Genomic DNA, 12,416 nt, shown 5'->3' on the forward strand with positions numbered 1-12,416 from the left:
AATGATGGATGTTTACCGGCATGAAAGTCCACTCCGACAGCAAACAAAGTGCCAGTGATGGGCATCAATGTCTCCGTATGATCTGTTGGGTCCAGAGAGATTCCACGCATGCCCTCATGAACGGAGTACATTAGAAAGGAGCTGAGGCCTAACATGAAATAAGCACACAGAAACAAATCACGGTCTCCAGTGGATTATATCTGATGCTATAGTATATATAGTGACATATTAAGAAAAAATGGTCAGCATTATCATGATCATCATTATGATCAGTGATTCAGATGTTATGACTTTATGATGCGTTTTTAACTTTTGTCTTAACACAGTAAAGCATGCCCATATTTTGGCATATTAATACTGCTCAATCACTGTAACCATGTGTGTACCTTCACAGGAGAGGCGGTCGGCACGCAAGTTGTAGCCCACAGTGCACGCGCAGCTGCGAGTATTCTCCGACGTAGGCAGACAGAGCTGAGAACAGCCGCCATTGTTCAACTGACAAGCGTTCCTCCCTAGAAAATGCAATACAACACCCACAAAATTGAACGCTTCAATGGATGTTTCCCAAACTAGTGCCTTTAGTTTATAATAATCCCTGAATGACTGAAGAGAAGCACGTAGGAAGCATGTACCCTGCTGTGCTCCCAAGGAGATCACTCCTTAGCTGTCTCAGACAGTAATGAGACAGAGCAGAATATGAATAGAGAAGCTAACTGCTGCTTGAAAAGTTTAGGGGCTGAATAGATATACATCAGAGCTGCTTAATGGTCATTCTTTATTCAAGTGGACAGTTTAGTGGGATCCACGGCAACGTTGTTAATGGACCTGCCATTACCCTGAATTATTTGCCTAATAACTCAGAAAATGGAAAAGTGATTCACCGATAAATCTGCAGTGCACTTTTACATATTGAAAGAGAAAGGGAGGATTTGTTATCAAACTTAATGTAATAGTCCAACCATAAACTGTAAATGTTACTCATTATAATCTATGCAAGAATAAATCAACATCAAATTAAAACCCTTGAAAAACCAGTCAGCCATTATTTTTCATTTACATCTAATTTCACAGGCCATTTTAATTTATATTAACACACTTCAAAGTAACTCATTTTCATAAACATATAGGATTTTTGTTTTACACATCTCTTGGCAGCTCACCTTTCTGGCCCTCTCGGTCATACACTTTCACGTGAACCACTCCGCTGGTTTTATTGCGCAGTGCCACAAGGCTGCGGCCATCTCGCTTTGCCACCGTGCCTAGCTGTGCCAGATCGTCGTCTGCCCACCACAGCTTGCCACCTGTTAAAGCATATGAATCTTTCATTGACCATGGCTATAAGCTATTGTCATGCACGTATGCTCACTCCATGAGTACTGCACCCATGGGTCTGCTCCAGCTCATTAGTAAATCATAACTACACTAGATAGGGCCAGGGCATTGTGCTTGTCTCTGTCTCTAGGAAAGTCAATGAAGCAGTGTTTAGAGCATCCTGGCACAATGCCCTGGTCTGAGAAGAGGTCTCTCCATTCATAGAGCCGTCGGAGTGCGACCAATGTCAGAACATCACTGTAGATAGCAGTCTGTGTGTTGTCCCTATTCAGGCACAGTGTGCAACAAAGGGCCACAGAGGTTGTTCTTGGCTTGGAGCCTGAACTGTGCCTGCGTGCTGCAGAGAGGCAGGCAGTGCTGACACACCAGGTGACCGGGGATATTAGAATAAAGGCTATAGAGTACAAATTCTCAGCAGTCTGGAAAAAGGTGACCTTGATTTTAGACACTTTGGAGAATTAAAAAAAAATCTAATGAAATATAATCTGTGAGAAGGTGTGGATTTCAATGAATGTATAATTAGTGCATATCTCATCATCACTAGTGACCTAGACATGCACAAGTACTCTAAACACAAATTGATGTCATAGGTGGATTGCACATATTTGTCAGTTTGAATTTAGCCCTGGTGTGTCTTCTCCCTTTTTGTGCTTGAGAACACAGTAATTGCACACGCTGAGCTCCAAAATAACCTGTGCAAGACTGAGGATCATTGATGTCCGGTTTGAAGTGAACTCTTGTGCAGTTTCAATGCAGTGAGAAAGTGATTCAACTCTGAATCACCCTATCTGCAGGAAGTGAATAAAACATGCCATGTATTTTGCATTATGTGCAGGATTTGTCTGTAGATGTGAACTGCTAAAATTACTGTACGCGAGGTGCAAACTGAGCCAAAGGACAGCTCTGACGTGCTGCAGAAATGAGATATGTTCAGGATATTTGGATTGACGAACACAAAGAGAAATGGTGTATGCATCTGCAAAATGCTATAAATTATATAAAATTATATATTTATATAATTATGTATGCAGTTATTTAGCACTGCTATTTCACTCTTATTTGGACTCAGCAAATGGACCAATAGGTGTGAAATCTAAGTATAAAACTATGCATATGAAGTTTTACTGCATTCAATCAAAAGATATGGCAACGTTTGACGACTCTGTCACTGTCATGTTATAGAAAAATTAAAAATTTGGAGTAGGACATGTTACAGCTGTTAGGTCTGTAAACTCTATATGCACTGTGTAACTTACACTAGGCTTAATAACGTTTATACTTCACAAAAAATGGAAAAGAAAGATAGCTAGAGTTACACAGGAGGAAAATGCCAGAATAAAGAATTCTCACTCAGGCAGATGTGTAAAATTATTACAGTTTGTGTGGGTGTATAGGTTTATACGTGACCTAGACGAAACTGGCATCTAGCTGTGATTAAATAATTGCATGGATTTAAATGAAAACGGCGACATACAAATAGCCTCCGAAATGTTTGAGCCTCCAAACATCATGCCTGGGTTACCAGCACTGACAGTGTACATTTGTTGGCATCCAGAGTGGTGGCTGGTTTACAGCACAGCTCATCAAGAACAATTTCCGCTTTAAGCATTCGATCTGATTACAAATGAAGGGAAGTCACATGATCTGAATGAGAGCTCTCAGTACATCTCACACCAAATCTTTCTAAAGCTTCCAGGAAGGGAACAAACCAGCCTCATGTCAATAAATAAGAATAAAAATGCTTTAATTCCTTCAGTCATCTTGCTCTTTGACTTCCTCTTCATGGATTGATTGGGGCTTTTTAACAAAGAAAATCTGCCTTAATTAAATGGCCAGGATTTACTGCATATTAACCCCACTTTAGGCTAGAGCTTTGTAAATGGAATATTCCCTCTGCATCTCTGTGCAAAGATATGACCTGTGTGTCATCACTTTCTGCTCTGCACCTGACCAACACATGGACATTTGTATGGCAGGTGAATACAATCAGATAGCATTTTTTTTTTACAGCTCTGCAGATGAAACAGCTTTATAGGGGCATAAACTGATAACATGGCATGATGGTTAACCTTGGTAAATCTCTTCAATTAAGGTGCCCTCGCTGGGAGAGAGATGGCAAAGATACAGGCCAAAGATCTTAGATCACAATCTCATTCAATCTTCACAGGGTGTCGGCTCAGGACACCCAGACGCAGTGTTCCAAATAGCTAATCGATTGCGCTGATTCTGAAAATCAGAGGGCTCGGAAGGAGCTGTTTGTTCCATAGGAGTTCAATACCTTTGATTAACCTTGAATGAGCTAAGCCGTAACTACAGAATCCTAATAGGTTTATTTTTATCACTTCAAGCAGGTAATTAACAAATGAGAGATCAATATGGTTGAAAGCAACATTGTACAGTCCCGGAGTCCCTGCTGCCTTGTGTCATAGGCATGATGAAAGAGCAAAGGGATTTGAAAAAAAAAAAAAAAAACTCACCTGTTCACTTGTGTCACCTTTACCTATGTGTATGAGAGTATCAGCAGACTTTACCATGAAAAGCAGATCTTGGGCACTTTGACACTTTCTCCAGAGATCATATTATCCACTAGTGTTATTATTCTGTATGCGATAGGTGTGTTCTATCATTTAAAAGCTGTTTAAAGTTTAAAGCATGTGCTTAAACCAGCAAACAGACAACCAGATAGGAGTTTATGTCACAGTTGCTGCACAGTGAAACAAAAGTTCTGAAACTACTCTCCAAATACTACCCACTCACACACCCACACACATGACTGCATGATCATCCTTCCACCCCCAGGCTTACCTAGACTGGGACAAAGCGATAGATGCACACACTGACACACATATACACACACAAAGGTTTCAGTTTTGCACTTATGAACTAAAAGCCCTTGTAGAGAACAAATAATCACCCCATTTTTCAACAAGAACCATGTGTCTTGAACACTTTCAGCAGGAAAAAAGCTTGCAGAAGTGCTTCTAAAAGTATTCCATACAACTTCATAGCTAAAATACATCAACAAACATGGTTTTCATATGAAACTGACTGGAATACTCAGAACATGTCTGAGCATTAAAAAAGAAGAAGATGAAGAAGAAGAAAAAAACCCTGCTGAAACAGTTCCATCCTCTTCATACCACAGCAATTTACATGACATGGTAACTGCGGAAGGTTGTTTATAACCTTCCTTAAATTTTTTTACACAAATCTGTTCCCCTACCCAAATAGCAAACATAACTGTCTTCTGAACAGACTCAGATGGCTTTGCAAAAAAAGTCCAAGAAAGCTTTTTCTCACTGTGAAAAAGACGGACTAATTGTGATGGATAGCGCCTAGTGAAAGCTTCATTTTGCCCTTATGCTGTAGCCTGCTACTTCTTTAAACTTACACCATTATTCTTTCAGATGGCCTTTCATTCTGTTTCACTTTTTATAATAACTTACAGCCTCAGTCAGAAACGGCGTCAGCGGGTAGGCACTGTGAAAACAAAGGATTTCAAATAACAGTAGCACACCTGCTAAAGCATCCTCCGTTACCAGTCTATTAGGAACGAGTCATAGCGTAGCCAATGTGCTGTGCTGGCAGGACCTGACTGCGCTTTTGGCTTTGTTATCCTGGACCCGTATTCACCAGGCCTTTGACAATTATTCATAAGAATAGTGCTAGAAATGCTCTTATGACTAAAATTACTCACAGCTCAGCACAGGGCCTAGAAGTTACATTATACATTATACATTATACATTATAAAACTACTTAGCCTTAGTTTCAAAAAGGAGTACTGAGGGTATGTGCATGTACTCTTTATACTTGTGTCATGTTAATATTAATATTAATATGTGTGTAAATATTATTAATATGTGCATTAATATTAATAATGTGTGTTAATACTATTCATATGTGATTATTATTATTAATATGCATAAAGATTGCATACTTCGCTGTTGTCTCATGAAAGTGTTTACAGAAGCAATTACTGTATACATTGAGGGAAAACTTCTAAAGTGCAAAAAATGTCCTTCAGATTAACAAACCGTGTTACACTTCTAACATTAAATTAAAGAAAAAAGATAGAAAAAGAGAAAATTATTGTCTTGTTAATTATACTTCTTATCTGTAAAATCTTCCAAGTCACACATGCTTGTTCATTTTTTTTGTCCTTTCTGTCAATTACTACAATGATCCCTGGCAAGCCAGCATAGATGTAGGCGTATTGTTCATGATTTCCTCCCGAGTGGTGGAGAAATAAATTTGCAAATGATATGAGTTGTTCTAAGTGATTCTAGTGTTTGATTGATCTCTACTGATTACCACCCTCTACATACCGCCTTCTTTAGATTAATGGTAACCACTGACCACTGCCAGCATGTCCTCTCTCTGCAAGAGCTGTACCTAATCCGAGTTCTGGCATATGGAAAGAATTGTAATTTGAGTCTTACATCCAGCCTAATGCGAATGGTGTGATTAAAAAGCAGATGCTCTACAGCAGTTGGGTGTCTATCCAAACAACCCGTCTTCATTATCCAGTTCCATCTGGACAGAAATCAATCATATCTTCTCACCCCACTTTTTTTATGTAGGCAAGTGTATGCTTGGCTTCAGTCTGAGACCTACATTTACTCCCCCACTTGGTGAGCTATACTGCTTCCAGTGGAGCAGCTAAATGGGAAGCAGGTAAATCTCATTGGAAATTTTGTTCCTTATCCAAAAACCCAGTATTACACATTTTTTTTGGAAATGTTACGGCCACTGAGGGTTTGCTGCGGATAACAAATATCTCAGTTTCTCAAACCATGGTACCATGGTAACACAAAGTACTCCTTCCAGTGCTGTGTTGTTATCTGAAAGGAATGGACAATCATAGCAGCACCGCAAGCTACAGGAATACTACTACATAACAAATACATAGTAGAAACCTTGTCAGTAAGAGTGACTAGATCAGCAATATAAGGTCCAAACAAAACCAGCAGCACTAAAATTTTGGAGCAGTGCACTTTTTTAATTGAAAAATTATCATCCATTAAGTACTAATTTTCTGATTAATTCAATGATATATAATGTATATAAGAACTTGAGATGTTCCAATCAAGTGTGATGTAATGTCAGTGTGATGGGTGTCAGAGCTCAACCTCTTACCCATGACTGCCAGAGCTGTGGCTTTGGTTAAGTTCTTCTTCGTAGTTTCAGTCACCTCAAAGCCACTGCCATCCAGATTACACCTGTTGACTGTGCCGTTAGCTGAGCTAATCCAGTACAACTTGCTTGCAGGAAAGTCTATTGAGAGACCTAAGGCAGGTGTAAAAGGTTAGGACTAGGATTTGTATGACTTTATAGTATCTGTGTTCAGAGGACTTTGGAATAGAGCAATATGTGATGTGTGTGAATGTGTGCGGTTCCAGATGTAAACTAGTTTATGCAGTACTATGTGAGTCTATGTGAACTTTATAAAAAGACAATTTTTTAATTTTGATCCTATTTTGATCCAGCAGTGGACATATGACATATGACAAGTGAATTATGTTGGAGTAGAGGTTAAAATAGGTCAGAGAAATAGAAAAAAATGTATGTGATTAGACTTACCTACTGGATCTCTCTGGTTCTGGTGAAGAACCTTCCTGTTACTCCCATCCATGTTTGCTAGATTTATCGTATTCCCATCTGTCCAATATATCTTCCTATAGTGTTCAATTGAAAAGACAACACACTAGTCTAGTTTATTCTAATGTAGTACAGTATATTAGATATTTGTCCAGAATACAACTTAAGCCTAGAACTGTTAAAGGATTGGACACTGATACCAAATTGCCAACCTTTGCCCATGGACTAATTTTGTTCCGCTTGTATTTTTGTCAAGCAAATGCATACATTCATTAAACAGAGTAATGTATTACAAACGTCTTTTACAGTATATGTTAAATGTACTAAAATACTTTTTGGACTGCATACCCTTTCGCTGGATGTACTGCCAGACACTTTGGCTTATCAATCCCATGGATGACTGAAGTTTTAAGTGCTCCATCCAGTCGAGCAACATTGATCTGGGTCTCTTCATTTTCAGAGCTCAGCCAGTACATATTCCTTGAGAGCCAATCTACTGCTAGGCCACGGCAGTTCTGAATATCTGCAAATGCCAGAAGCAACTCACAATAAAGGCATCAACTTTAGCATATTCTGTGGTGGACAAATAAGTAGCCTGGATGCCTGGGAGAAGCAGATTTCATGTCCGGGCTGTTAGTTTTTTGTTTGTGTTTGATCAGCAGAAAGGTAGATTCAACAACCAGAACGTTGGGTATGTAGCCTGTGTTTAAACTTATGCTACCCTTTAATGCAGTAGTGATGTATCGGCTATTTTAGGTGAACTTTGAGAGCCAGCTTACATGTATGAGCCATTTTTTGCTAAATTTAGGCACAACTTTTACTCTTTATTTTAAGAAAATCTAAACCTCGTTTCTGGAATTTCCATCACTAATTAGTTTAAATATAGCCTACATACCAAATGAAAAACTGTTTCCATAAAATTCAGTGAATATCATGCATTACCTATAATGGCAGAAGCACAAGATGGATGATGTAGAACATTTTTTACTAAGCAGATTAATTAGCGTGCATGGATGACAGACGATCTTTTCAGAATCAGGAACATGCAGATATGTGAAAAACACCAACCAAGCAACATAAAGTGCAGCACAAAGCTGTCATATAACTTTCCTCCTATAAGTAATTTTTACCTCATGGTTAAACGCATTAGGAGAAAATCAATGAGAATGGTCAATCTTGAATAATATCTTTTAATAACATCTCATAGCCAAGATGTTAGCCATCAACTTGCTGACTTTTGGTCAAGGGCGTTCAGACAATGTGCTATAACGATATATGTGATTATAATCTTATAATCATGCATTTCTCTTAGTCTGTATTCAATTAACTGGCTAACTAGCTCATTACACATGATTAGATTACACTAACTACCACTTTTGAGTCAGTTAGGTTTGTGGGAAGCTAAAACATGGGACTGGGCAGCACACAGCATTTTCCACCTGCCCAGAGGGCTAATAGATTTATGATTTGTCCACTCTGAAATGGATAGCAAGCTGCATTAGCACTAATAACACTAATCCTCCACATTCACAAGTACAAGTGTTTTTATTATACCTGCTTTGCTGCATATGTTATAATTAAGCACTTTCTCATTTTTTTCTTTTTAAATGTAGTTTGAAGAACGAAAAAAATAACATGGGTAATCTACATATTTATAAAGTGCAGGAGAAGTGTGTTCATTGCTCAAATCTCTTCCTTTTTAATACAGTGTAGAGAAACAGCAAACCTGAAAAAAATCAAGCGTTTTATTAAGACATCATTTTCCTAAGCACACTCCGTTTTTTTGTCATTTCATCTGTCATCTATCACATCTTGAACATGTTCTTCCAGTAGTTGAAAAACAATTTAAAACTGGGTTTCAGAAAACTTAAAGGACAAAGATTTCATTTATAATTCAAAGTCTCAATATAGGGGACAAAATTTACAATAAACAGGGTAAGGGCTAATAAATAAAAATGGCACTAATTTATTAGATTCTTATCACTTTAAATCTGCCATCAAGCAGTAAAGGAAAAATGCCGTGTCACTTTTTTCCTGTTAAAAATACTACCTTACCTCCAGAGATGACCGTCTCAAGGCTTGTTCCATTGATGAAGGCCCGCTTTATAGTTTGAGTCTTCACATCTGCCCAATAAATCCGTTCCTCTAGAGCATCGTAATCCACAACCGTGACATCATCAATGTCGGGGACAGTTAAAGCAGTCATGATGTTCATGTAGGGATTATCGATGTCCACACCTCGGATCTCAGAACGTCTCACATACAGCAAAAACCTCTTCAATGCTGGGAAACAGACAGCAAAAACACCATACAAACACATACAGTACTGCGCAAAGGTCTTAGGCACATGCAAAGAAATGCTGTAGAGCAAAGATGCCTTCAGAAATAATGAAATTAAAGGTTTCTACATTTAAAAAAATACTATAAACAGCAGTAAACAGTAATAAATGAAACAAAGTCAATATCTGGTGTGACGATCCTTCGCTCTTAAAAAAAAAAATAGTCGTCTCAGGTACAATTTGTGCAGTTTTATAAGGAAATGAGCTGTAAGTTTTACTGAGAATCTTGCAGCAAAACCCAGCAGCCTTCATTATGTTTTTTTTGTCTGAAAAGTGTCTCTTATGTAATAGGCTGCTTTCTTTACTGACATACAAACATTTTTCTGTAACATTTCATTTTGTGCTGGAAAACTAATGTTTGGAAATTTAAAAAGTTTTTGTACTGAATCAATAATGTAGAAGTCATAAAATAAAAATCTATAACAAAGTTTGTCCTAAAACAAAAAGGGTGCCTAAGACTTTTGCACAGTACTGTAGATAGATGAATGCCACTGTGGATAAAGACTGAAAGACTTCTTGTGTGATGTATGTAGAGTGTTCAGGAACCTTTACATAGGAATGGTGATGTGATATGAGTCAAAGTAAGAAAGGTTCAAGGACACAGGAGCTGAATTTTAATGTTAGTCTAAGGGCCTAAGCCACTGCAAACACTCAGCACTGAAATCCTGTAAAATCCGCAGCATGTTGAGGTGAGCATGTCACAAAGCATCTCACAACCTCACAATAACACACAACTTGTGTGACTGCATAATATGAGAAGGGTCTGTGAACCCAAGCCGAGTAGAGAGGTGTTAACTCACCCACGCAGGAATGGTTGTTGGGTGAGAGCTTCATGAGGTGAGGGCACGCACATGAGGCGGTTCGGTTGTAATCGATTAGGCAAAGATGTGAGCAGGGACCTCTTCCACCATTCTCCTCACAAGGGTTTGAGGCTGGAAAACCAGCAGTGACATGAATTCAGGGCAACCAAAAGAAAACACACTGAAGAGAGAAATCAATACCAAGTATAATGGCTGCTGGTTCAAGAATGCTGCCATCGTTAAAGGAATATGAGCTAACCTTTGCTGACATCAATTGAACAAACTGTGTTCAAAACTTGCCAGTGCAGACAGACACAGGCAGACTATCAAAACACTCCGCAGAGCACTTACAGTGAAAATGAAGGAAATGACTTTTCTTGATTAAAAGTTGTGGCCTTCGAGGTAACGGCTCAACTGCTTACATTAAAAGAAGTGGCTACAGACACTGCCATGAAGCAAATATAAAAGACACACAGAAAAAAAAACAGACAAACAAATAAACAAACAAAAAAAACCTTTTCAATTTAAAAGAGAATAGGATCTGGCTCAAAACCTACAAGGCTACTACAGCACATGAAGAGATCTGCTTACTGTTTTATGTCCTTTGCACAATGTTATTCATCCAAACTACTGCTATGAACCACACATAACCTTACAGTGCAGTAGCGCAGTGCATTAAAAAAAATAAAATAAAAAATAAAAAAAACACATCTAGCTGCTTCTGAAACACCTCTAGCATATCTGTTTCATGAGTGGCCCATTTCTGGGGTACTTCATCAGGGACTATTGCTGACCAGGCAGATCACATGATAATGGCTAAGAGGTCACTGGAGAATAGTCAATTAGCTCGCTATGCCTTTTCACTTTTCACGAAGCTATCTTTGTCAGCACTATTCCAAGAACACCAAGGGAACAGATAAATGGACACAAATGCATGCACAGAACATCCAGATGTTAAAAGAGGAGAGCTCTCCTGGCAATATCACCCGTAATATTTATACAAGGTAACCGCAGTGACACAATATAACTCGCACTACAAGCAAACTTCACTAAGAAAGCGTGTATCATGGGAGAGTTTTTTTTTTTTTTTAAGATTCTGGACACGTCCTGAAAACCTCTTGTAATTTATATCTGAGGTAGGAGAGGTTATGACCTAGCTGCTTTTCTTTGGAAATAGCCTGCTAATTGGATTTACTCTGACATGATATGATTCTTCAGCTTTTTATTTTAGGAATGGTACAGTGTTTACAGTTAGGCCTGGCATTAGATATTAGCTAAAGTAGCTGGGATTGGTGCATTTCCCACATTATAAAGGCACTATACAGATAATAGTTCCAGAATCTTTAACCCTTCGGTGAACCCAGAGTTACATTACAGCACAATTAACTCGCATTCGTAAAAAAAAAAAAAAAAAAAAAAGCTCCAGTGGGATTTTCGTAAATGGGCCCATTATTTTCCCCCCCAATTTTAATACATGCATTTGGCATATTTTTGTAATTATTTACCATTATCATGAATAAGCAACTAAATCATAGTCTAGCGACCCAGTGAATTAATTATACATTCATTAGGTCTTCTGGGGAAATCACACTGTTTGGAAAAAAAAATCTAGATAAACAGAGGCAGTGTACTCGACTTGACTGCTAGGAAGGCAACTCTTGGTTATACTGCCGTTTTTATGATAAGCAGGCCAAAGATGTGATACAAAGACGTGACACACTTCATCAGCCTGTGCTGATAAATAGCAATATAAGTAAGATAAGGAAGGAAAAAAAACAGCAGAATGTTCATGCTTGCCAGCACTCTACTGATTTGCCTCTGTTGAGTTTAGAGATTTACATCCACAAATTGCATTCTGAAATGGGATTGTAGGCATATGTGAACATTAGTAAAAATGCTTTAAACAATGGAAATCATACAGTGTGCTCTAGCTATCGTGGAAGATTGGTGCCCGACACCCTTTCTTTAACCTCATGATGCCCTCAGCTCTTCCACTACACATTACATATTTACAGCCTGTTGATGCCTGCAGTCTAGCCCCATTAACCCACTGAGCATTTTCTCCCATTACACTCCAGAGTTTCCCTCCCTCCCCTGCCAACACAGTAACACCAAACACAAACCCAATTTCCGTGGCCTGTTAGCTGCGATCTTGGACGGCAGTGATAGCCAGCCTTTCCCGGCGGGCTCTTTAAGATTGGATTAGCTATACTTATTGGCTTCCTTGGCAAGGTAGCACAATTTGTCGGCACTTATCAGAGTAAAACAGTCACTCGACTGCACTGGCAGAAGATCTGAAATGAGTCTGTGCTTGTTGGCAGCATTTTCTGCTGTTTTGGGTGGGTT

At 38.7% G+C, this 12,416-nt stretch overlaps 1 protein-coding gene across 5 annotated transcripts in view; it reads right to left on the reverse strand.

The window, feature by feature from the left end:
• lrp1bb (low density lipoprotein receptor-related protein 1Bb) overlaps positions 1-12,416 on the reverse strand; it is a 265,996-nt gene that overhangs the window by 77,969 nt on the left and 175,611 nt on the right. For all 5 annotated transcript variants that reach the window (XR_008301779.1, XM_053233993.1, XM_053233992.1 and 2 more), the window contains 8 exons: positions 10,071-10,202; positions 8,987-9,214; positions 7,280-7,454; positions 6,914-7,008; positions 6,470-6,619; positions 1,161-1,301; positions 387-512; positions 17-148 (listed from right to left, as the gene is read on the reverse strand). Coding sequence is in view for 4 of the 5 variants with exons in the window: in XM_053233993.1 (XP_053089968.1) it covers positions 17-148; positions 387-512; positions 1,161-1,301; positions 6,470-6,619; positions 6,914-7,008; positions 7,280-7,454; positions 8,987-9,214; positions 10,071-10,202 (1,179 nt within the window). In the remaining variant the exon portion in view is untranslated. The remainder of the gene's footprint in view (positions 1-16; positions 149-386; positions 513-1,160; positions 1,302-6,469; positions 6,620-6,913; positions 7,009-7,279; positions 7,455-8,986; positions 9,215-10,070; positions 10,203-12,416) is intronic.

Source organism: Pangasianodon hypophthalmus, chromosome 5 (genome assembly GCF_027358585.1).
Source record: "Pangasianodon hypophthalmus isolate fPanHyp1 chromosome 5, fPanHyp1.pri, whole genome shotgun sequence".
Classification (NCBI taxonomy): Eukaryota; Metazoa; Chordata; class Actinopteri; order Siluriformes; family Pangasiidae; genus Pangasianodon; species Pangasianodon hypophthalmus.